The sequence below is a fragment of the Rousettus aegyptiacus genome, unplaced genomic scaffold, assembly GCF_014176215.1.
Source record: "Rousettus aegyptiacus isolate mRouAeg1 unplaced genomic scaffold, mRouAeg1.p scaffold_m13_p_9, whole genome shotgun sequence".
Lineage (NCBI taxonomy): Eukaryota > Metazoa > Chordata > Mammalia > Chiroptera > Pteropodidae > Rousettus > Rousettus aegyptiacus.
The window spans coordinates 33,875,751-33,902,638 of record NW_023416312.1 but is presented as its reverse complement, the minus strand read 5'-3'; the positions used below and the strand labels follow the sequence as shown (position 1 = coordinate 33,902,638).

Sequence of the window (26,888 nt, the reverse complement as noted above, 5' to 3'; positions counted from 1 at the left end):
AATAAGTGGCCCCCTTTCAATAAAAAAGTTACCTCCAAAACGAGGGAAATTTAAGGAAGTGTAAATGAACAAGTCAAAAGTCCAAAGAATGCCCTTTTGACTATGGTTTTTACTTTTCAGCCTGAGGACAAATTGTAACTTTTTCGTGGGACATTTTGAGTTGGCTGTGTTTTCTTGCATATTTATGGATACTATAAACTATAGATAGGACTGAATTTTCTGCTCGTAAAACTTTCAAATTAAAGTGACATTTTCTAAGCCTATCTTCTTCTTTCAGTTTTAAATTACAAAAATAACCTGTTTGCTGTAAATTTTAAAGATTCAAACAAACATTTTGGTTAAAAATTAGTCTTCCCTCAAATGACAATCTTTTTTTATTCATGCCACACCTAGAAATATGTTACCAATTTATATATATTTTACACCTTTTACCATTTACCTACTATCCTTATCCATTTGTGTACTGTGCATATTTTTATGTTAGAACACATGGCTGGACTATTTCTTTTAATGTTTGCATTGCATTCCAAAGCATGGGTTTGCTGTAATTTAATCATTCCATTTTGTTGGCTCTTAGAAGTAGAATTCATTCTGGGTCATTTAAATTTTTGATAAGTACTGCGAAAATGACCTCCAGAAAGGCTATATATAGTATTGAATTTCCATGTCCACTAGCAGTGTCTGTGAGTGCCCTTTTCTCCACCTATATCTGCCAAGGCAAGATGTTGATCTTTTTAATTTTAACTAGTCTGATGAGCAAGAAACAGCACTTTCTTGCTTTGATTAGCATTTTTATAATTAAGTTAAGCAAATGCTTATATTCTTTGCACATTGCAAATTCATGCCCTTTTACTTGGTTTTCAGTCAGATTATTTGTTTTACTGAGTTTCGGGAGTTCTTTCTGTATTAGAAATACTAACCCTTTATCCTATTGCAAATATTTTGTTTATGGTTTAGAATTTTTATGTAGTCAAATGTGCCCCTTTTTTCTTTCCTTTTTGGTTTCTAGGTTGTGTAATTTGCTTGAAAGATCTTTGCCAAGATTCCAAGAATCTTTCCCTGTATTATCTTCTAATACTTTTATAGTTTAGCTTTTTTTGTTTGAGCAATAGTGTGAAGTAGGTGTGTGCTTTTATTTTCATCCAGATGGTTAGTCAATTGCTCCTATTTTCTATCTTGGAAAAAAAACTATTTGATCTTTTTAAATAATGCTCACTTAAAAGTGAATTATTTGGAAAAGTGTATTTTGTTTTTTAAAAAGTTAGGATTTTTGCCAAATAAAAAACTGGCTTGGTTGCTCTTTGCTCTTTAATTTTGAGAATAATTCAGATTGTTCATGTTTAATACTTAGCATTTATCTTGATTTGAAAGCAGGGTGTTACAATAACTAAAGGGTCTCAGTTATTATTCCCATTTTATGTATGTTTGAGACCCAGATTGTCCTAAGGTCACAAAGTCAATTGGTGGCAGGGAAATACACTACTTTTGCATATTGTTCTTTAATTTTCAGTAAACACCTTTCATGTTGTAGATAACAAATATTTTAAAGCAGCAGATTGTTTACATTGTTTGGGTTATTTAAAGAACATTGGAATTGATTATGTGCCAGGCTTTGTGTGGTACTATAAAATTTACTCAAACAGAGCCAGTTATGTCTATATGTTGAGACATGATCTTTTTTCTAAAGGCCCTGTTTTAAAACTTTATCAATGAACTCATTTGATTTTTACAACAAACCTGTGAAGTTGAAATTATTTTCATCATTCTGAAAGGAGTTTGATATCACGTTGATAACTGCTATAAATAACTTCTTTTGAAACACATCAAAGAATTTTTGTCTCTATTCCTTCCAAATTCATTTGAACCAGCTCAAAATACTTAAGATACACTTAATATCTCTGGTTGTTAAGTGGCATGGCTCAAACATTATTTAGTAGACTAACTATAACTTGAGAATGAGACCTGGAGCTTTCTGGTCATCAAAGTTAGGTTAACTTTTTGGTTCATGTTAGTACTTAAGGCTAACAGTCTGGAGATTAACATATTACTATATATATTTTCCTACATATACAGATAACATGTAGAAGGGTTGAAAAGACCAGCTCTGTTTCGCTTTTGATCGCTTTTGATCGTGTGTGTGTGTGTGTGTGTGTGTGTGTGTGTGTGTGTGTGTGTGTAGAGAGAGAGAGAGAGCATGTGAGCGATCTAGCATAAGAGTGCTGCCCTTTAATTAATCTGGAGCTAAAAGAAATAAATAATAAAATAAATAATATGACTTATTCTTTACCAGGCACAATCCTATGAGATAGATTGTTTATTTTACAGAGGTTACTGACTGGTATACTAACTTGTCTAAGATCATACAGCCAGTAAATGCAATTTAATCTCAGTTCTGTCTTGACTTCTGGGCCTTTCCATTATGCCGTTGTCCTACTTCATTTTGACTTTCTTCCAGTAGTATTCCTCAGTCTCTAAATTAAAAAAAATAATCAACACATGTATGGTAGCAAATACCTTACTGAGATTTCTACTCCCCACATGATATATCTTTTGTCAGAATATTTTGTCATTAAAACCTAGCTTTTATTTAGAGGTACACTCAGTCTAGCTTTTCATAGAAAGTTTATGCCTTTTCTACCTTCAAGATAGAGGATTTTTTATCCAGGAATAAAGAATTCCCCCTTACATAAAGAGGAGGTTTAATCTTTAAAGGTGTTGTATATTTTCTTAAAACTCAGGATGTGACAGTTGGAGCTGAATAATGCAAAAAGGATTGGAATTCTACTTTTTTAGTTTCTTGTACTGAGTTTATTGTATTTGACAGCCTATCATGTGGCTTTAGGGGAAATACCTTACACCTGTGTTCCATAAATGAAAATGAAAACATCATAGTGGCTAAGCAGACATTGTCTTGGAAATCTTTTTGTGAAATAATGGTTCCTAATGTTTTTCAAGTTATGGATCTCTTTAAGAAGCCAATAAAAGCTATCAGTTATCTTCCCAGAAAATACCAACATGTGCAAAATTTTCCATAGAATTTCAGGATTTTTATGGTGATCCTTCAGTATAGGACAAGAAAAAAATCTAAAGATTTCTCCACATGTCATTAAGAGGCTATCCAAATTGCTATCTTGTTCTTATATTTCCTTACTGTATTTATGTTTTTAGACTAAAGGTGAAATTGGGCTATTTTACTTTTGCTAAAGGTGTCTTCTGCTTAATGCAACTTTAATCTCTCAAAATCCAAATTTTTAAAACCAGGATTATAGTCGGTGTTATATAAGGATTTATCTTATGTACTCTGTTGATCTTGTAATTGATTGTTTCCAGCTTTGCTTTGGTCACTAGGAAGTTCTAATTTAATTGTGCGTTTTTGTGTACTGATTTTCATTGCTTTTATATTAGCATTGCTTCTAATCTTCCTTTTTCTCTGATTTTTTTTTACATTTTTGTACACATAGCTAGCTATCTCATAGCACCCATCGCAATGCCTCACATATCTTATGTTCATTTATATAGTATTTGTTGGTTGGAAAGATGCAGATTGAATAAATTGTATAAATTGGTTTTCTCAGTTGAAAATTTCACCAAAAGAGTTTAATGTGACTTGGATTTTTTTTTAGCTTCATTAAATATTTGCTGGATAGTTGTTCATTTATGAATATACTCAGTGGCAGTTTCTGTGCCGGTGACAGGAATGCAAAGATAAATAGACACAGTCCCACTCATGCAGAACTCATTCCTGTGGTGTTGATTGAGGGGTATGTGCAGGGTCCAGGAGAGGGAGAGATCGATTTTACTTGGGGAGGGGGATATCTGAAATAGCTTCATAGAGGAGGCAATGTTTAAGTTGAGCTCTAGGGGATATGATGAGAGCAGCTATTTTTGCAGAGAGCAAAATTTGAGTCAGGGTATCAAAAGTCTTGAATGTTAAGGAAACTAAAAAGCTTGATGTGGTTAAAGCATGTGGGGCAACTGAGGGGAATATTATGTAATCTCATGGCCCCGGTAAGTGGTAAACAGGGACTAACTAGATCCTAGAGGTCTTTATCTTGGTTGCTTGGTTAGGGTAAGGAGTTTACACTTGATAATGTAAGTAGATTTTGAGTTTGAGGAAGATTGCTCTGGCAGCAATGTAAAGGATGGAATGGAGAGATCTAGCAGGATAAAGTCTTAATTAAAAATGTTTAATTTATGAGCTTTTTAAACACAAAAGTTAGAAAATATTGCATGATAAACCCCCATGTACCTGTTTACCCAGCTTCAACAGTTATCAATACGTGGCTATTCTGGTTTTATTTAGACTTCACCCCCCCTCCCTAATTATTTAAAAATTACTAAGTGAGTAACAAATTGGCAAATCATAATAATATCTAGTAAAGTGACTCAAGTTTGGCTGTGCAGCCAAATCACCTAAACGGCTTGAAAAAAAAGTTCCCACATATGTACTGAGTCAGTTATTTGTATGGCCAGGCATTTTTAGTTTTCAAAATAGGTCTTGGTTGATTTTGCACAGCAAGTGTTGAGAACTCCAAATTTATTTTAAGATACTTTTCAGGTAAATTGACTTCTGATGGATGTGTTTTCCTGAACTCACTGAATGCCGCCTGTGGCTGTTCTACATGAAGTTCACCTATTAAATAGTGGCAGGCTTTTCTGTGGTTCTTGACATTCGAATATAGAGTACTGGTTTAAAGACTGATGTCTTAAACTTCTGGTGGGCAAACTTGAAAAAGCACTTGAATCTTTGAAATTGGGTGTGTTAGATAGGGGGTAACTCAGTCAGTGTTATAATTGATCTTTTGTGCCAAATCCAGCCACAAGTAAGGAAGGGTAAGGGCGACAGATTATTCTTACAGGGTAGGCTGGGGTTATTCTAAGCATCAATTTAAAATGTGTAGACCAGGAGTCTTTCTTTCCTTAATTTGCATAACTTTGACAGCAGTCATTGCTGCTTTTATTTATTTATTTTGTTGGGAATGCTAAGAAGGGCTCTTTGGCATGCTGCCATTTCCTCTCTACTGGCAAAACTGATCTACAACTTTGGTGAGCTCTATTGTGTTGCCAAATTCTTTTGGTGTCAGTTTCTCTAAGTAATTGGGAGTAATGACCAGAAGGATAACTTCTGAATCTGCAGCTTCCCAGGACAGTAGGGTAGAAGATGTATAGGGGGTGCATTCTGACATCTTTCGTTTATCTAAAGTCACTGTTGAAGGCATCAGATTCCTCTCTCTTTGAGTATACTGAAGTGCAGAAAAGCACCAAGAGCAAGCCTATACACTTACCTGAGGTCTAGTGTTTTCAGATTTTAAAGGAGAGATTGTGTTTAGGCATTTCTGCAGATAATTTCCAGATTTGTCTTGAGTGAGTAAAGGCTATTCCTCAGTTACTTTATTATTATTTTGTGTGTGTCTTCCTTAACAGCAGCAAACATTAGGCAGTTACTATGCACTATTTTTTCTGCATACAGTTTTTAAAATTAAATTTATTGGGAAATATTGATTAATAATTTTCAAGTGTACAACATAATTTAGTATCTATATACTCTTATCAGTTGCTTTATTATTACATCTTACCAGTAGCCAATAAAATCTAGGTCACCAATACTTGGGGTCATGTTTTATGTGGCCTAGAATGGGGATATTGATGTCTACAGGTGGGGGGTGACAGGGTAGATTGTGCATATAAATATTTTGTGTACTGTGGAGTTGTGGAGCAAATTTGATGTGAATCCAGGTTACACCACCTACTGGGTACGTGGCCACTCTTGGCCTCAGTAAACTGAGAACAGTCTTCATCTCCAAGTTGTTTTAGAGATAATGCATAATGATCAGTAAATGTTAGCTGTTGTTATGGTAAATGGATTCTCAGAATATATGTTGGGTGAATATTAATGTAAATAATCAAGCAATAGACTGGATGGAAAGGCCTGACAATCTGGTGGTATCCCCTTTAACAAATCAGTTAACGTTATGTCTGTGCTTCTGTAATCAAATAATGAATAGCTGTCTGGGTTTCAAGATTTGGCTTGCTGCTTCCTGACATGATAGATGGTCCAGACAGTTCTCACTTTCAGAGACTGCAGAGAGGCAAAGGGAATCACTTACTGCAAGGCAAAAATAATCAAATATTTTGCTTTGTGGCACATTGGAGTTTAGTGTTTATTAAGCATTTTTGATTAAAAACTGTCATAAAGCTTTTCCATGCTTTTGGGGAATTTTAGGCTGACTTTGATTCATCTGCACTCCGATACATGTTGCAGCATTTCTTAATCTACCAATAATGAACCAAGTCCATAAGTATTGGGTGCTCGCTGTGTTCCAAACTTACGGATCAAGCAGCAAAAAGCATAGGAAAGAAGCTCCAAGAGCAGGCAGCAGCCAATCCAAAGTATTTGTTTAAATAAGATTGTTCTTAATTTGATGCATGCCCTTTGGCTCAGGGGTCGCTGTTTTCTGCCTTAAGAAAAATTGTACAAAAGAAAAATTCTCGTAAATGGATACATGATTGTAGAAAATATGGAAAGATCTGAAAAGCATGAAGCAAAAATAAAACTGTGTTATCCTGCCACCTAGAGGCAACCACTGATAATGTTTGTTTCTTTCCTTCCCAACTCTGTGGTAGACATTTTCTCATTAACAGGGAAGTGATTGGTACAGGTTACAATATAAGCACATAGGAAGGGACACTTGAGTCAAGTTTTAATAGATTGAGGAGAGGATTGTACTAATTCGGGTTAGTATTTGTGCTATTCATAATAAGTGTTCATTATGTTAAGGGGAAATAGTGAGAGGCCAACAGTATCCTACCCTCAAGTTTCTTAGGGATTTTCTTTCCATTAACTTTACTTTCCCACCCTTCCCTTCTACCTTTCAATGATGCCATAATTCTCTGCTTACATTTACAACCACCCTTTTCAAAAGAGTTTTCTGTACATACCATGTGTATTGCCTCACTTCCCATTGATTCCCTGACCTTTTCCTTTCCCACAACCTCACTGATAATATTGCTTCTCAAGTTATCTCTATTCCTAGTTTCAGTGGACATTTTCTGGACATACCTCATTTTGGCATTTGACACAATAGATCAGTCTTGCCATCTTTTGTCTTTCATGATACTGTGAACTAGTTTTGCTCCTACCTTACTGGCCTCGCCTTTGCCTTACCTTTAAACGTTAGATCAAATAAGAACTCAGTTCTGGGTTTCTTTCTTTCTTTCTTTCTTTCTTTCTTTCTTTCTTTCTTTCTTTCTTTCTGTCTGTCTGTCTGTCTGTCTTTCTGTCTGTCTTTCTGTCTTTCCTGTAAATAATCGTCTTCAGACCTGTGGCTTCAGGTACTGTATATGTTGACAATCATAGATTTTTTTTTTCTCAGTGCATACTTCTTTTCTGAACTCCATTCTACAAATATATACGTGCCTATCATATGGAAGATGCTGTGCTAGATGTTAAGAGCTTAATACTGTAGAAAATCAAACTAGTTATATTGACAGTTGCTATGCGAGAAGCAGGGTACCATAATAGAAAAAATAACAATTAGACCAGCTTTAAGTGGGTTGCCATGGGAAGCCAGCCACCTTGGGTCTTATTTTAAAGTTAGTTTCTCAAATGAACTAGTTGTGGGAAGAATGAGGGTGTGGGGCAGAGGCATTCCAGTAGGAATAGCATTTGTAAAGGTCTAGAAGCCAGAAAGAACTTAGAGTGGTCTAGAAACTAAACAGAAAGACTAATGTGGCTGTGAAGAGAGGAGGTTAGAAAAAGTTCAAGGAGCCAAATTATGCTAGGGCCCTCTGGGTCATGGTTAGAGTTTGGATGTAATTTTAGGGAAACCGTTGAAAGGTTTTAAGGAAGTAACATGAGCTGGTGTATGTTTTAAGAAGATTGCTTTTGCTGCTCTCTGGAGAATGGATTGGATGAAAGTGTGAAAGTGGGGAGATTAGTTATCCCTATTTCACAGTTGAGGAAACAAGTGCACGGAGGCTGATTTGTCCATGCTCAAACAGTGAGTAACTGATACAGCAGTGATTCTCAAGTGGGTTTCTTGATTCTAAGCCTGTATTCTGATCTGGTGCTTCTCCAACTTTAATATATGAGTCACCTGGATGTCTTGTCTTACTAAAATAGATTCCTCAGGTTTGGGTGGTGCCTGAGAGTCTGTGTTTTTAGTAACTCCCAGTTGGTGTCACTGCTGCTGATCCTTCAACCATACTTTGAATAGTAAGGCTAATCTACTACTACACTCAACTGCTGTTGAGCCAGATTTGGGAACTGCAGGTGGCCTTTCCCCTTAAGCTGATTTATATTGAAAGTCATTGGAAATTTAATCAGCTGGAGGTGATTACCACGGAGCAGAGCTACCCTTTAAAGAGCAACTTTCCTCTCTTTTCATTGTACACACTTACTTTAATGTAAACACTACAAAACCAAGATTCAAATCTCAAAGGTAAATAAAGTTTGGGGGAATAAAGAATTGAAAAAAATTGCTTAAATGGAAGTAAGTCATGGTAATAGCTATGGATGGTGGCTCATAATAATTCATTAGCTTTCTTAAAGTTGATCTTTGTAACCTAAGTTTAGAAAGAAATGTTTATTACATGTAGAGATTACTTAATGCTGGAGTTCTTTACTGACTCAACAAAGGCACTAGGCCATGTTCAGGAATTTGTTTAGAACTAACTTCTTTTTGTTAGAGACTTTTTTTATGTAATGGGATTGTCACCTGTTTAATTTCTAAGCATTAGGCAGAACTCTTTTCCTAGTTACTGTTCCAATTACTAGTGAGAATGACAATATTTCAGCTTCTCACCTTGTGCCCCAGTTTCCTCTCTTGCAATAATTTTTTGAACAATAGGATCCAACAGTGTAGAAGAATGAGTCCCAAGTTTATATTTTCATCTGCAGGCATTTATGTAGTAATAAAACTAGTAAAGTGAACAGCGTGTTATTAAAGCGTGGACTTGGGAGTCAGGCTTGGATTTAGTTCGCGGTGCCAAGATTCCCTAACCAGGCAAGGTACTTAATTTATCTGAGCCTCAGTTTTCTATCTGTGAATGAGGATAAACTTGGCTTGACTGGTGAGGATTATATGAAAGACAATTATATGAAACCCCTTGGCAGCATATCTCAAAATATGTTCTTTGGGATACTTAAATTGGTAGACTTTCAGTAGATGTCACTTGAAAAAAATGGTTCTTCACCCTAACTTTTCTTTACCCAAGATTTCTTGGAGCCATTAGTAATGTCAGTCAGCCCTGTAACTGTCCTAAAAGAAGGGGAATTCCATTTGTAATATTTTCCAAATTACTGGAACCTTGTCTTCCTTCATGGAGCAAGATATTCTAAAGTGCTTTGGAAAATCCCAGCATAAATATTATCTGGCTTGTAATGGGCACTCAAAAATATTCTCCCTTCCCACTGTAAAACCAGCTTAGAAATAGAATAAGAACAAAAAACTTTTGCATTTTTTTAATTGATATCTTGTGGAAAGTGGTATCTTTCCTTTTTTTAGATTATAGATGTTTCTTGCAACAGACTTATAAAAACCAAGTTAATTTTGCACTCGTTACAGGGATGTATGTGTGTTCGTTCATATGTTTTGGCTTTTTTTTTTTTTAATTGGGTGCCTATAATTTGAGTCTGTTTATAAAAAGTTTGGAACCGGAACACTGTGGAAACTGAAAAAGCAAAGTGCACTTGCTTGCCCAGAACTTCGACAGCCAGAGCATAAGCATGGGACCTATGCTTGACCTGTCAGATGCTCACACTTGAGACTTTGCATCTGGAGTCACTGATACTGAGGCAAATAACCTAAGACCATTTAGAAATCATTCTGCCACCAGCAGTAGCTTCTAGACATCCAGAATTTAGTGTTGGCAGTGTAGGTATCCCCAACTAAGCTGTGCGTTTGGGAGATCCTGGGCTGTAGTTTCAGGCTGCATTGCTTCCTTGGTTCCTCCTGTTTTCTGAATGTGGATCTCTAAGCCTTCCTGTTGATTCTGTGAGCTACCAGTTATCCTCCAAGTAAATAACTTTTCTTTTATTAGCCAGAGTCCATTGTTCTTAACTCAGACCCTTGAATGCTATAATAAACATGGGGTGTATATCTTTTTTCAAGTTAGTGTTTTTATTTCCTGTGGATAAATACCCAGAAGTGGAGTTACTGGATCATGTTTTTAGTTTTTTGAGGCTCTTCCATACTGTTTTCCATTGTTGCTGAACCAATGTACATTCCCACCAACAGTACACAAGGGTTTTCCTTTCTCCACACCCTCACTACATCATCCATTTTGTGTTAATTTTTGTATTAAAGTATGAGACACAAGTTAAAGTTTATCTTTTTTTTGCCTATAGATATCTGCTCTGGCACCATTTGTTAATAAAACCAGGCTTTGAATTGCTTTTTCCTTTGTCAAAAATCAATTGAGCATATTTGTATGGGTCTCTGTTCTATTTATATATGTGTCTATACCTCCTCCAGTACTATATAAACAGTTGTGATTACTGTAGATATATGTATCCATGTAGATAAATACATCGATATATGTATAACAAGTCTTAAAATTGGATAGAGTGATTCCTCTTTTCTTTTTCAAAATTGCTTTAGCTGTTGTAGTCCTTTGCCTTTCTATATACATTTTAGGGTAATCTTAGTTTACAAAAAAAATCTTGCTGGGATTTAGATAGGAACCGCATTAAACCCATATATAAATTTGAGTAGAATTGACATCTTTATTATGTTGAGTTGTCTTAATCCATGAACATGGTATATCTCTTCATATATTTAGGTCTTTGATTTTTTTAAATCAACATTTTGTGGTTTTTAGCATACAAGCCCTATACATGCTTTGTTAGATTTATACCTAAGTATTTCAATGGTTTTTTTTTTTTTTTGAGCAACCATGAGGCATATTGTACTTTTCAGTTTAGAGTCCACATGTCTATTGCCAATATGTAGAAATATGATTGATTTGTGTATGTAGCTTGTATCCTGCAACTTTGCTGAGATTACTTATTAGTTTTGGGAGGGTTTTTTGTAGATTCCTTGGGATTTTCTACTTAGGTACTCTTTTGTCATCTGCAAATAGGGACAGTTTTATTTCTTCCTTTCTGATTTCTGTACCTGTTACTATCTTTTCTTACCTTATTGCATTGACTAGAACTTCCAACACTGTGTTGAATAAAAGTGAGAATGGACATTCTTAATTTTGGAGGGAAAGCATTCAGTGATTTGGGTCATATGGTATCGATAGTATACAACAGAGGCAGTCTAACAGACTCCCAGCAAATGATTACAGCCATAGTAGTATGATGGCCACTTGCTCTAAGTAATGGGTGTGAGAAATTTTATGAGAAAAATCAAGCCTGAGAGTAAATGTATAAATAGCTCACTTATAATTTACACTACATGGATCTGATTGTTGCCAAAATCCTGTTGGCCTCATTTTAGGTATTTGGAAGTTGTTGGTGACAGATATTTTGTTCATTTTCTGTTAGATGCCAAGGTGATTTTTTTAAAAAAGTAAATTGGTATTATATACCTTAACCGTGAACCGTAGAAGGAAAACATCTTTTTTTTTTTTTTTTCAAGAATGGTCTCTGCAGAAACATTATAACATTCTGGATTTTTCACCAACTCTTCCTGAATGACCATTGGTTGAATGGATGCTGGCCATGCAGGCATATATATGTTATTTGCACAGTACTGATTATATTGGACTAAATCTAGGCCAAAAGTTGCCTAGAATTTATACTTGGGCTTGGTCAGATTTATATTATGAAAGCCTTCTTGAGGGAGAGACATTGACCTTCAGTGGCTGCTTTGTAGCAAATACACATTGTTAGTAGCAGAATCTTTGGTGTGTAAAGAGCTTACAGTTCACATCTACGTCTGTGCATGTGTCCTATTTGCCAATGGGAAAAACCTTTGTTTCTACCTGAGCCTTAGCCAGAGCACCTTGAAGGACCTGTCTGCCATCAAGGATCACGTAGGTTTCTACTGTGGGTCTAATCAGACTGTTGTTCACTTTTGAGCCTTCCAAAATACATGGCCTTAGTTCTGTGCTCGGGGCATTTGTAGTGGGAGTCTTATACTTCATTTTCTAATTAAAAATAAAATATTTTGCTTTCGTTCTTATGATACAACTAATATATTTTTGTTGGTTTAAAACAGTAAAAGATACGGAGGTGCACAGAAAACAATCCTACATAATCCTTTTTTGTTAGCAGTGAGTTAACATTTTGATACATAACCTTTCTAGCTATTTTTTATACATAGGTTTATAGTGTTCATTCTGTTTTGTAACTTTTATTTCACCGCGAACATCTTTGTGTACTGTTGTATATAATTGTGCGTAATATTTTCAACAGTTGTGTAATATTTCATTTTAAACCAATTCTATTTTGGACATTTGATCCTTTCCAGTTTTTCACTATTATACAAATGATCATGCAGTGTGGATTCTTGTTGTTAAATATTTATGTACATCCTTCTGATTTTCTTTGGATAAGTTCCCAGAAGTGGAATTGCTAGAAAACTACATGGATATGAATGGTGAATTTTCCATCTTGAGGTGTATTAAAAACATTGAACTCTTTTATATTCGATTATGAATCAAAGAGATTTGTAAGTAAAAAAAGACGTTTTAATTTTGGCTTACATTTGTTATAGATTTTTCCAAAAAATGGATGTGGGTCAGTTTTATCTGGAGAGATTATTTACCCCTCCCTACCTCATAGCCGTGCCTCTGATTTGGTGTGGCGGCATAACTCCAGAGTTTTTATTTTAAACATTTTGTATGCTCTTCATTCTATATTGTCTATATCTAAGCATGTAGAGTTCAAGATTGCAACTTTAATTCTCACTTTTGGGATTTGATTTTCAGATCATAAAACAAAATCGAAAACATGAAAGTAGACAGGACTAAACTGAAAAAGACACCTACTGAGGCTGTAAGTATCCAAAAATTTGCTGTTTTTTTATTTCAGAAAAAAATCCTTGCCATCAGTTCACCCATACTGATCTTCCAAATAGATCATCACTTATATACAAAGTGCAGCAAAACAATCACATTTTCTTTTGAACTTCCCTTGATTAAAAAGTGAAAAGCTAAGTGGCCAGTGAAAAGTGAGCACTAAACAGTTTGTAGCTGTATGTACCTGAAGTAGGCTCTTTGGCTGCTGTTTGTTCTATGCATCGAAAGGTTCTATGGTATAATGGCAAGAGCAGATGTGGGTTAAAATTCTTTCTGTACTTGTGGGATCTTTTTCAGTTTCGTTTTCTAGAAAATTAAAGTGGTAGCACCTTTCTGACTAGATTTCTTATGAGGCCAGGGTTTAGCTTTCCTTATTACTGATTCTTAAATGCAGTTCAGCTTAACCTGTGTATTGGCTGGCCATGTCAGCAGTAAAAACAGACAGCTTCAGTTATTCTATTAAACTGCATTCTGAGATTAAGAAAGTATTGCATTTTTATGGCATGCTCGTAGCCTCTGTGTGCTGTAGTTCTAGGAGCACAAGCTCTGGAATTAGACATAGGTTTGAGGCTTACCAGATTTTTGTGGCTGAGAGTTTATTAAATTCCACATTTCCACATCTGTAAAATAAGGTTGGTAATTCCTCGCTCCTTTATGTGACACAGTTGCTTAGCAAAGTATCTGGTTCATTTTCTAAATACAGGCCACTAGGTTTTTAAAAAACTGTAAGTACCCGACATGTATCACCCATAGATAGCACTATTAACATTTTGCTATTTTTTCCCCAGATTATTGCATGGGTAGTTCTCCTGACCTTTTCACTCAACGTTATATTAATGAGTGTGAGAAGTGCTATTTTCCCATACTTTCTCCAGCATTATAGATTATCTTTTAAATTTTTGTTAATACGTGGGGAAGAACTATTTCACTATTCTAATTTACATGCTTTAATACATACATTTTCAAATTCATTGGCCTTATATCACTTGTCTCTCGTGCTGTTATTTTTGTATTTGATATTACAATGTCAGTTTGTTTCTTACTGAATGCCATAAATAGAGTATATTCATTTTTGATATCTGTTGCAAATGCTTTTATTTCCTTTTGATTTTGTTTGATGTGTTTTGGCACCTAGAGTTTTTGACAGGTACTCAATTTTTTTTTTTTTTGAAATTGAAGAGCAGAAAGAAATGTTGCCTTAAGAAACTATACAAATAATGGAAATGTGAAGTACTTTATCCAAGAGACCGAGGCACATGACAAGTGGGGGAAAATATTTGTAACTCATTGTAATTAATGTCTTTAGCTAAATCAGTAGGAGAGAGAAATATCCCAACAACAAAATATGCATAGGCCATTTTAGAAAAGAACAGTCAGTAGACTTGCAGAATAATTCAGTCTTGTAGATCATCAGAGAAATGCAAATTAAAATTATTTTTCCTTTACTTAGTAGATTCTTAAGGATTTGTACATTGATTCACACCTGTATACAAGTTTCCTGGTCCACAACATTTGATAGGTAGTAGCAAATTACTTAGGATAAACTCACAAAGTGAAATTTTTAGATCATTGGCTACGTATGTTTGTAATAAGGCTTGAAGATGCCTATTTTTCTTTAGCATACCCAATTTCCCCTTCCTATGACCAATAATAAGTATTATTTTTTATTTTTAAGAACTGTTTAAATTTATTTTTTTGCCTTTTGACCCCTCTACCCATTTTACCCACTCCTTGCCTCTGGCAACCACTAGTCTGTATCTATGAGCTTGATTTTCCTTGTTTTTTTTTTTTATTTTTTTTTATTTTTTAACTCCATTTATGAGATCATATAATATTTGTCTTTCTGACCTTTACCCACTCCTTGCCTCTGGCAACCACTAGTCTATATCTACGAGCTTGATTTTCCTTTTTTTTAAAAAAATTTTTTTTAACTCCATATATGAGATCATATAATATTTGTCTTTCTGACTTATTTCACTTAGTCCGATGCCCTCACGGTCACCCATATTGTCAAAAATGGCAAGATTTCACTTAATGACTGAGTAGTGTTTCATTATATATGTATACTACATCTTTTCTATCCATTTGTTTATAGATGGATGCTTAGCTTGCTTCCATATCTTGGCTATTGTAAATAATGCTGCAGTGAACATAAGGGTGCATATAATTCTTTCAAATTAGTGGTTTTTTCATTTTCATCTGATAAATATCCAGAAGTGGAATTGCTGGTTCATATGGTAGTTCTATTTTTAATTTTCTTGAAGCACTGCCATGCTGTTTTCCATAATGGGTGCACAAGAAAGACATTTATTAATGAACTTGTGTATCAGCAGCTGTGCAAAGAATTTTTTCCCTTGATTTGGTATATTTATTGAAGCCAATCGATATAAACTATAGCAGTTGGTATGCAGCCATTGGCAAGTGCTTTCTTTTGCATTACTATGAGTAAAGAAAATCACACTCATTGTAGCAGGGACAAAATGGTAAAGATGTACTTTTTCTCCCTGGTGCATTCTGCAAACTGCAGGGTCCAGAGGAGGGACCTTGACACTCAGAAAAGCTCCTTCTGGCCTGCTACAGGACCTTAATAAAGATTGAATGCCTGATTCTGAGATACATAACAAGTGATTATAGGACCCAAATGTTCATCATGAACTGGGTGTTGTATCACCTATAGAATCATAAAATTAGATCTGCATAGCTGCATCCATTAGAAATTGAAGTTATATTTGATACTAGGCCCAAGTAGGTCCTGAAGTGAACTGAGAATAATATGGTTCAGATTTTTATGTTATCTGTTTCTACTGCTTCACCATCCCTCCCTTGACCTGTATATGACTTCAAGAAGAGGAGGAACAAGTGCAGGCCTGGTTTAGGAAGGGTTTTATGTCAAGGATTTAACATGCATTTAATTAACACAGAAATTTAAGATAGCTTTAATCTCACTTTAGAGGAAGAAAAGGTTTGGGACTTAGCTTAAAGAAAACAATTTACCTTAAGCCAGCCCCTATTGTTACATGTTCTGTTTTGGGTACTGAAAATACCTCTAGTTTAAATCACAACAGTACTGCTTCATTTTGCAGAAGAGGATACTGAGATTCAAAGAGGTAGCTTTCTAACTATCTAATTCCGAAGTTCATGTTCTTTTTAACTATATGCTGTCTCTCAATATTTAGGTTCTTATTGTGTGAGATAAGTGCTTTATATTTGTGGCAAACATTTGAGCTTCACATGTATTTTACTAGGTACTAGAACTCTTTTCCTGGTAAAAAAAACTATGGCTTTCACATGTTTGCCATTCCTAGTGCCACTGTCACTGTTCAAATTCTCATTCACTTAACCATTTATTAACTTGTGCAACAAATACTTTTTGAGTGCCAGGCACTGATATATATATATATGCTAAGATTACAATAGTGAGCACAAAAAAGATGTATTTTTTTCTTCATGGAGTTTACAAGGGAGGTAGACATTAATTAGATAATCACAGAAATAAATATTTGATTTAAAACCATGTTAGTAAGATGCATGTAGGACTCTGAAAACATATAACAGGATTTAGCCTAAATTGGAGAAGTCAGTGAATGCTTCCCTGAGGCAATGACTTTTGAATGAGTCCAAAGAAAGGATGATGGTAAAAGTCTTCCAGACAGAATGAACAGCATATGCAAAGGCCCTGAGGTGGGAGAAAGCATGGCACACTCAAAAGACTCAGAAAAGACCATTACAGAAGACCAAGACCAGGCCACGTAAGGTCACATCAAGCTGTTTGCCTTTATCTTAAGAGCAGTGAGAAGCAGAAGGGTAACATGATCAGATTTTAAGAGAAAAAAAGAAAACTGGCTTAATGGTTGGATTTGCTCATGATCAAACAAGCTGAAAACTGAACCCAGATTTATTTGGTTCCAAATCTAGGCCCATTCCCAGGATATCATACTGCTGTAGAGTTAAAAAGCAAGTGTAATAATTTGAGCCGCCATCCGTTAAGAGAAGGCTTCTTGATCCCAGTCCCTAACCCTGCCTCCACTTTCAGACACTATAAACTCTCAATCCACACCTTGGTACCTGACAAACAGACCCTTTAATCAGTAAAAGAGAGCAGGCATGTATGGATATGGGAACCCCAAGTAAATAAGAATGGAGTCTTAGTTGTACAAAGTTCAGAAACTCTTTTCCCTACTATTTCTAGAGGGTTTCCTGTTGTAGCAAAATATAGCCATTGTTAATCTTCACCTTTAACTGTGAATTTACTGGACTTTTTCAGTGTTCCTCTCCTTCAGCATACCTTATCAAGCATTCTGATTAACTTCTGGACCATGGTACAGATTCCTTTTTTATTTTCACTTATTTCCGTTATTTCTATTGTCTGTACCCTTCTAAGTAGTTTGTCTACATCTACAGGTTTATATGTGTTTAAACAGTGCACATATGGATTGTTTCATTGTAAGATTTCCGTTTTAATCTCAAGTGATCATCAGGTAAATTACCACTTTTCTTCAGTTAGTATATTCCATCAAAAGTTAAATTGCTGAGTATTGGCTTAACGATTTTCTTTTCCCGTTCTCCCTCTTTGTGTCTCCCTTATACTTTAAAACCCCCTTTGTGAGTACCTGTTTGTTTTTCTCAGCCCGCAGACTGCAGAGCCTTAATAGACAAACTCAAAGTTTGTAATGATGAGCAACTCCTCTTGGAACTGCAGCAGATCAAAACATGGAACATTGGAAAGGTATGTGAATTCATGTTCCCAAAAGACAGGGCTCCCTGGACTAGAACATTTTGTATGCTCTGGTTGGAAAGAGAAACCATAATGAGGTAGCTTCATTCAGCAGTTACTTAAAAAGCATCAGTGTATGTCTAGCACAGTTCAAGATCAGTAGCTTTTAGCCTATGAAAGATTGCCAAGGAAATTTTGAAAGAAATGTGAAAGGAGAATTTTGTTAGCTGAGGAAGAGGAACATTTATATGAATGATAAAGAATCTCAGCCACAAAATTCCTTTAGTTTCACTGATAATACGAGTTTGAGATAGTCTTAGTATTTTACTTTTACTTTAAAAGAATCTCCTCGAGATAACTAAAAGTGAACACTTCTGATAAAATGGGTTCTGGCAGGGAGAGTCCTTGTGTTTGTAGGCCTTAGAATGTAGTCAGGATTCTTTCTCTGAAGACTTAGCCAAGGGTTTTGTGGCTTCTACTGGTGTTAATATACTTTGGATATAACAGTGAATTCAAGTCCACATGGTTCAAGGTACAGGCTTTCTCATGGGTTTCTGTACTGGTGGGAGGTTGAAAAGAAGCAAAGGTGAGAAGTTTCATGCTCAGCAATTCATTGTAGCAACGCTTAGCTGAAAACACCACACAGTACTTTTACCTTAATCTTATATCTTCCTCTTCCTCTCTCCAGTGTGAGTTATATCACTGGGTGGATCTGTTGGACCGCTTTGATGGAATTCTGGCAGATGCTGGACAGACGGTGGAGAATATGTCATGGATGCTCGTGTGTGATAGGCCGGAAAGAGAACAACTGAAAATGCTTCTCTTGGCTGTGTTGAACTTCACAGCCTTGCTCATTGAGTACAGCTTTTCCCGGCATCTGTACAGTTCCATAGAGGTAGGAGACGTTCAAGCCTATGTGATCTGTTCTTTACTAGAATTGTTCATGTCCAGAAATAAGGAAATGTTTCTCTCTGATGAATGCTTCTTTCCTTTTAATTATGGAGTTCTGGGCTTTTCCATGTGAAAGACAATGGTAGGATATTTCTTGGATATAGATACCCTTCACAGAATTGATAGGAAAGTTCTTTATCACCTTCACCCTTTGAAAATTCAAGAAATTAATAAGAATGTAATACATGTACTGAAGTATTCTTGGGAATTTACAGGTAGTAATCTTTGTCCCAGGTTATTAGAGCAGCCCCACATTACTTTTAAACTTAGAAGTAGTTTGATTTCTTTGATACATTGCTTACTATTTTTCTAAGTTATAGTGCGCTGCTTTTCATTCTCTTCCCTTTCCCCCCAAGTGAATATTAATAGCATACTATGTTCTTAAAAAGTAAAGTGGGCACAGGAATTAGTGATCTTTTGAATTGGTCAAAAATCACTATAAGAAGAAACTTTTCCTTTAGCTTAACTTTAGATTTTTTTTAGCACTGTTGGTTAAGGGCCCCGTTGTGTGTTAATTTTCCCTAAGCCTTCAGTAAAGAACCAGAATAAGAACAAACAAGTTGAAAATAGCTTAGGAAAAGAAGTGAAATGACTGAACATAAAGCGCTCAGTTTTAAGTGGGGAGTGGATAAGCAGTCTGTTGAAGATGAAATAGATTAGCTGCAAGAGGAAGTCCATGGCCTTTGGGATAATCAGCAACTGGAAATACCTGGGTTCATGTCCAGCTGAATTACATACTGACTCTAATGCTGACCAGATGCTTCAATATATTGGTAACTTTGATTGTATTAAAAAAACAAAATACTCACTCTTGGGTTACATTTACATACACTTTGCCCTAACAGTCATATGTCACTAGATGTTGGTATCTTTAGCTTCTATATGAAGAACTCTGTGTTTTAATTAATATTTGTCATAAAGGATGCAGAAGGAGTATAAACTTATTTTACAATACTTGAGTTGGAGACAGTGTTGTTGAGTTCCACTATGTATTAAAATATATATGTTTCTTAATAATAATCTGTTTCTTTCTGTGGGGGCACTTATGCAATTCTGAACTCAATTTTTTAACTTTTATTGGACTTTCTGACTTGGGAGATTGGAAGCTCTTGCAGACAAGGTTACATGTTGTAAGTGCTCAAATATTTATAAATGTTTTTTGTATTGCTAAACTTCTCAATAGCTTTGTAAATGTTGACAAATCTATTACTACATTGGCATTTTTAAGTCTTCAAGGCCTGATGTGCTTGATACCATAAACTTGCCCCTTTTTGTCCCCTGTAGCATTTGACAACTTTGTTGGCTTCCTCTGATATGCAAGTGGTGCTGGCAGTCCTTAATCTTCTGTATGTGTTTAGCAAAAGATCAAATTACATCACACGCCTTGGATCTGACAAGAGAACTCCACTGCTAACCCGGCTACAACATTTGGCAGAGGTGAGTCATGGGTGAAGAGGTGGAAGGGCACAAAAATTGGACCATATAGTACCTTTTTACAGGTGTCTCTTGCAGTTCAAAATGAATTAGGCATCCCTAAATGAACTTTACTGGCCTAATTGAGTAGAACTGTTAGAGCCCACTTAGCTAGGTTTCCAAAAAACCTAAGAAGTATCCTTAACTACTGTGAAGTAATTTTGAGGGATTTCATGAATCCCTGCTCACAAAACAGAATCTCTTTGTTCAAAATTGGCAACTTCTCTTCTGGAAAGAAAGGTCAGAATCAGATTCTGCTTGGAAAGGAGGTATGGTGCAATATAAGATCTGGAAATGCATCCTAGCCCTGCTTATTATCTCTGATAGCAGTTTTCATCTGGGAATGTAATATATCTACCTTAAGAGTAGTTTTAGAATAAAAAAATAAAGAATTCTCAGTGTTGTGCTCAGTAATTAGTTTGCGATGGTAGTAATTGTAATTGAAGGCAAAAGCTCTCGTATAAAAGTTCAGCTCAACCAAACTTGTCCAGTGTTCCTAGAGACAAATTGTCAATACATAGGTTTGAGAAAGGTAGCCACTGCTAGTGGAGAAAGCTTGGTAAGGCTGACTTTTAAAGCTGATTACTGGTTACCTTGCAAATAATAACTCAAGTTTCAGGCTATTTTTAAGTGTATGATTACTTAAAAATTATTTTTATATGATTATAAATGTAACCTATGTTTGAAAATTCTAAGACATGTAGGAAAGTATAAAGAGAATATCAACCACCTGTAATTCATGCAGATGGAGCCTCCTGTACAATTTGAGCACATTTTCTTCTTGCATTTATAAATATGTATATATAGAAACACAACCTGTTTTTTTAAAAAAAATTGTAAATATTATGTCTTGCTATTAAAAAATTCAAGGCAGTTCAACATTGGATCCCCAAGTAACAGTTAAAAGGAAAAGGAAGCCATATGTCAATAGATGCTTCAAAGGCATTTGATAAAATTCAGCACATTAATAAAAACTAAACTCTTAGGAAGCTAGGAAAAGAAACTTTACATTTATAAGTTATCTGCCAGAAGTCATAATGGAAGAACTGAAGTATTTTCATTGAATTCAAAAGTCCCACAGAAATGCCACCTATTACTTTTGCCACTTAAGTTTGTAGTAGAGATCTTAAACAATATAGTAAAAATAAAGAAAGAAATGAAGGATACATATTAAAAGAGAAAACTCATTATTGTTTGTAGGTGATGGGATTAAGACTCTTGGTTTTCTGGGGAAACAATATAAAATTATTAGAACTAATGAAAGTACAGTGAGGTAACCAAGTAAACAATAGACAGAGACAAATGGCTCCTCCATATGTTAGTAATAACCAGTTACAAAATGATTAGAAAAAAGACCTCATTCACTGTATCAACAAGTTGAGTCTCTTTAAAATAAGGCACATCGGGTAAAACTATAAATTTAAGAGAAGATAATGTAGAAGGTTATATTGTGATCCACTGTTGGGAAAGACATTCTTAAAAATCCTAAAACATAAACCATATGGTAAAAATTTGAATTTTATATTACTAAATTAAGACTTCCTTTTCAATGAAAAACATTGTAGTTCAGTGCTCTCTTCAGGTGCTTACAACAGAATATAAATCAGAATAATACTGCATTTTTTCCATCAAGAAAAATTTCAGTTGAATAGTGTACTTACTGATGTGGTTGAATAACATTCTTGGTACAAACTCATTTTGTTATGGACCAGTAACACATTCAAACAGTTGATATGGACAACATTAACAGCGCTGTTGGAGGCAAAAGTTAACAGACTGGTGATAGATTGAGAGGTATTTAGCAGTATTTTATAATTGACAGGAGACTGTTAATGTAGACTATCCAAGGAACCCCCCTACAAATCAACAAAGATAAAGGATATGAAATGACAGTTCACAGACCAGGGAATTCCACACCTGAGTAGATGCTCAAACTCAATAGTAATTAGAGAAATAACAAAACAAGATACAGCTTGATAAAGCTATGTCAGATCAGTAGAAATTAGAAAGCTTAAAATGGTAAGTACTAGCAGGCATGTGAGGCTATAGCAATTCTTATACATGGCTTATAGAAGTATAGACTGGTACTCATGGGTATATATCCCAAAGATGATATAACATTATTACATACGGTGCCTTCTGTGAGAATATTGCATCATTGTGGTAGGGAGAAGTTGGAGGCAGCCTAGGTATCCATTAGTAGATTTGGGTAAGTAAAATACGTGTGCATGCTATGGAATATGTAGCAGAAGCAGTGGACCAAATAATACACATAGCAACATTAACAGTTTTTTAAAATTGTACTAAGTTGGGGGGGGATGGTTAAAAAAAAGTTTATTCATTACCATTTCTGAAACTTAAAAATGTACTCACAAAGCAAAATATAGTTTTGAGAAAACAAAATTTAAAGGATAGCAGAAGTGAAAATTGTTGCCTTTGGCGAAGAGAAAGGAATGTGACTGGCAATATTGGGGTAGATAGTTTATATAAATATGCAAAAGAAAATAAACTTAACCAACAATATTTAAGATCTGTTAGAACAAAACTAAACCTTTACATATTTAAAAGATGGTCTAAATTTGTTAGAGACGTTATTTACATGGGAAGACTCAATAGTATAGTAGAGGTTCTCTTTGATGAAATTAGGACCAATAGTTGGTAGGTTAATTATTTTTTAAAATCTTGTCAAAGCAGAAACTTTTTTAAAAATTGTTTAATACATAATATTTAAACAAATTAAAACACAAATTTCAGTTCCCTTGTCTTTTTAATGTAGGACCAAGGACTTGACTTTGAGTAAGAAACAGTCTGTTACCTTGTTTACATAAACTACAACTATAATCTGTGCTGTCTTTAAAGTGGAACCACAGTGTTAAGACTTTAGTTTGTAAAGAAACCTGAATACATAATTATAAATTTTTATAATTTACCTCTGAATCTCTTTTCCCTAATTTGAGGATATTTTTATTTTAGCATCTTAGTCTTCACAAAATATTCGACTTAGTTATTGTAAAATAATTCTCTTTTTAGTGTAAATCACTGTTTTGCATCGTATTTAAAATTACATACTTATAATACATAAAATTGACATAAGTGAGTTTGGAGACAAATACACCTGACTTGGTACACATACAGATAACTAGGAGCAAGAGTGCCTGCAGAAGGCTGCATCAGTCAGTATGTCTTACAGAAGGCATGGAGAATGCAGTTAATCTGTTAAATTGGTTAAGTGGAGGACTGTTAATAGCATCAACTAAAAAGAGGAAATGCACAAAAATATCTAAGAAAACACTGGTAAAGAATCAAGTTCATTTATTATACCAGATTAAATACAAAGCCATAGTTACATTAAGTTTTTTAATTGGTACAAGATAGACAAATATGTCTGTAGAATGAAACAGTAAGCCTCCTGTCACTTAAGGTCAAAGCAATGGGACAATTGGCTGATGGAAAAATGTGTTTAGATCATTTCTTCACACTATTCACTTAAATCTTAGAAACATTTAGAGATATAATTACAGGTAACTTTTAACATCTTTCATGAGGAAGTATTTCCTAAGAAAGTCAAGAAACCTAAAAGCCATTTTAAAAATTGACAGATTTTATGATGTGAAAATAGAAGATAGTGATAAATAAAAGACAGATCACTTAAACTGGGAAAAATATTTGCAATATATACAACTAAGGAATACAATATGTAGACAGCTCCTACAAATCAGCAAAAATGTAAGTAACCCAGCAGAAAAACATGCAGAAGCAAATAGACAATTCACAGAGGAATACAAAGTATTTCTTTAAAATTAGTCTAAAACATGAAAAGATTGCACTAGGAATACTCAAGGAAGATGTGCATTAAAGGGAGATCATTTTAATCTTTTAGATTGGCAGTAATATCTAGTATTGGCTAGGTTGTGGCAAAACAAGTACTTACAGACTGTTGGTACATAGATGTCCTATTGTAGGGTCATTTGGCAGCATTTTAAAAATGTGTTCGTTTTTCCACCCAGCAATTCTGTTTTAAGAAAATTATGTTACAAACATAATCAAATATGCACAAAAATGTATGCGTAAGATTGCACCATTATTTGGAAAATAGTTTTGAAACATTATATTTAACATGGCTTAAACCTATGTATGACCCTGAAAGTTCTCAATGAAAAGATCTCATGGCAAGAAAAGCTAGTTGAAGATCCTCATTTATGGTTTTTCCAAAGTCTAAGAGTAAAAATATGTTAATAAAGTCTAGAAAATTACATATCTAATTGTAAACTGAGAAAAAGGGAATGAATATGCGGAGAAGATGGGTGTTTCACTTTTTTGTTCTTTGAATATTTTATCTGTAGTATTATATATTTTGTAATTACATATGAGAATTGGCAATGCCTTTGCAGATGTATGTTTATATGTAGTCATTTAGTTGTTTCTTGATTTAATGCCAGTTATATGTAACTAATTTGAAGGTAGGAATTCTTATATATATAATTTTATGAATATCGGGAGTTTGTTTTAGTTTTTAATTTTTTAATATTTAAAAAATTTTCAGTTACAGTCGACATTCAATACTATATTAGTTTTAGGTGTGCAGCATAGTGGTTAGACATTTCTATAACTTACAGAATGATTCCCTGATAGGTATAGTGCCCATCTGACACCATACATAGTTATTTCAGTATTATTAACAATATTCCATAAGCTGTACTTTATATCTGCATAACTATTTTGTAACTGCCAATTTGTACTTCTTAATCCCTTCACCTTTTTCACCCAGCCCACAACCCCCTTACCATCTGGCAGCCATCAGTTTGTTCTCTATATCTATGAGTTTGTTTCTGTTTTATATATTTTGTTTTTTAGATTCCACATATAACTGAAATCATATGGTATTTGTCTTTTCTCTGTCCGACTTACTTCATTTAGCATAACACCCTTAGGTCTATCCATGTTGTCACAAATGGTAAGATTTCATTCTTTTTTATGGCCGAGTAATATTCCATACATAACCACCTCTTTATACATTCATTTTTTGATTGGGTCATTTTAATTCATTTATATTTAAAGTAACTTGTTAGATGTATAGTTATTGCCATTTTATTGTTTTCTGATCGTAGTTCTCTTTTCCTTATTCTTTTACTCTCTTGTATGTTGGTGACATTCTTTAGTGTTATTTTTGGATTTATTTCCTCTATAGCTCTTGTAGATTTTTGGTTTGTGGTTACCATGTGCTTTGTATATAGCAAGCCATGTTTATAGCCATCTATTTAAGTTGATGGTCACTTAAGTTTGAACACATTCTAAACTCACTACCATTTTTACTCACTCCCTCCACTTTTGTTTTTGTCATTTTTTACTACTTTTGTGTGTGTGTCCCTTAATTTACTGTTGTAATTTACACATGACCTTCCTGCTTTTGCCTTTCAACCTTTAGTTTTAGCGTTGGTTGATCCACTGCCTTTTATTATGTGTTTGCCTTTGTCAATGAGATGAGTTATTTTTAGATAGGTACTTAGAATTACTGACTTTTACTCAGTTTACAGTAAAAAAAAAAATGAGGTAAAATGTCCTGAATATTCCTCATACTTACTTCTCTGTTAAGTCATTTAGCATAAGTCACCAGGTATGTCACCTTCACCCCAATTCTGTTAAGATTTTTTCTTTAAAAATTTAATTTAGTGATTTAAATTTTCTTTTTTCAATTACTGTTGACATAAAATATTATATTAGTTTCAGGTGTACAACATAGTGAATAGACATTTATATAACTTACAAAGTGATCACCCCGATAAGTCTAATGCCATCAGACACCAAACATAATTATTACAGTATTATTGATTATATTCCCTATGCTGTATTTTATATTCCTGTGACTATTTTTATAACTGACAATTCCTACTTCTTAATCCCTTTACCTTTTTCACTTCCTGCGAATCCCCCTCCCATCTGGCAACCATCAATTTGTTCTCTGTATCTATGAGTTTGTTTCTGTTTTTGTTCATTTATTTTGATTTTTTTTAGATTCCACATGTTAAGTGATCATAAGGTATTTGTCTTTCTCTGTCAAACTTATTTTACTTAGCATAATACTCTAAGGGTCAGAATTCTTATACCCATTTTATAGATGAAGAATATGAGGTTAAGCAAGGTGACATGATTTGCTTATAATTTCCACAATTGAGAAGTGATGGATCTGGGGTTTGAAACCTGATCCTATTTGCTTATATGGGCCATAACATACCCTTGCCAAAGGGATGTACTGTATCAGAGTGTATTGAGATTTCAGAACAAGCTTTATGTTTAGGGAAGGAAGAAGTGCACTCTAGAGTTAATCTGGTTCTATATATACAAGCACAACAGCACCTATCAGAAATAGCTCATCAAATCATAGCACCCTCCCTTTAGGCTGATTATCACAGACTGATATTTCATACATAATTAAAATGTTCTGACCATTTAGATAATGCATGATGCTTTGCTATTACAAATAAAAGAATCTTACAGACTTTGTAGAGTTAGAGATAATATGCTTAGGTATTTAGTAATAGCTGTCATTACTTAATATCCCTCATTAAAATTTTAAAACTAATTTTCTCTAAAATGTAGCATTTCTATAACAATGCAACTTATTGATGTGGGCTGCTTTCCCCTACATCTTCCTTTTGGTATAACTCTGGTTTTTAGAACGGTGATCTTTATAATAGACATTTTGGTTCTCGTCTCTTGATTATTTCGATAGCTTCCGGGTTCTGAATTTCTTTTGTTGTCTCTGCCCTGTACAACAAACACA

The 26,888-nt window shown here is 34.5% G+C and overlaps 1 protein-coding gene across 19 annotated transcripts in view; it reads left to right on the top strand.

Annotated features, from left to right (window-relative positions):
* The window catches only part of HUWE1 (HECT, UBA and WWE domain containing E3 ubiquitin protein ligase 1), a 151,087-nt gene that overhangs the window by 15,208 nt on the left and 108,991 nt on the right, over window positions 1-26,888 (top strand). For all 19 annotated transcript variants that reach the window (XR_004952860.1, XR_004952859.1, XM_036227014.1 and 16 more), the window contains 4 exons: window positions 12,880-12,946; window positions 17,597-17,695; window positions 18,372-18,578; window positions 19,919-20,071. Coding sequence is in view for 17 of the 19 variants with exons in the window: in XM_036227014.1 (XP_036082907.1) it covers window positions 12,902-12,946; window positions 17,597-17,695; window positions 18,372-18,578; window positions 19,919-20,071 (504 nt within the window). In the remaining 2 variants the exon portion in view is untranslated. The remainder of the gene's footprint in view (window positions 1-12,879; window positions 12,947-17,596; window positions 17,696-18,371; window positions 18,579-19,918; window positions 20,072-26,888) is intronic.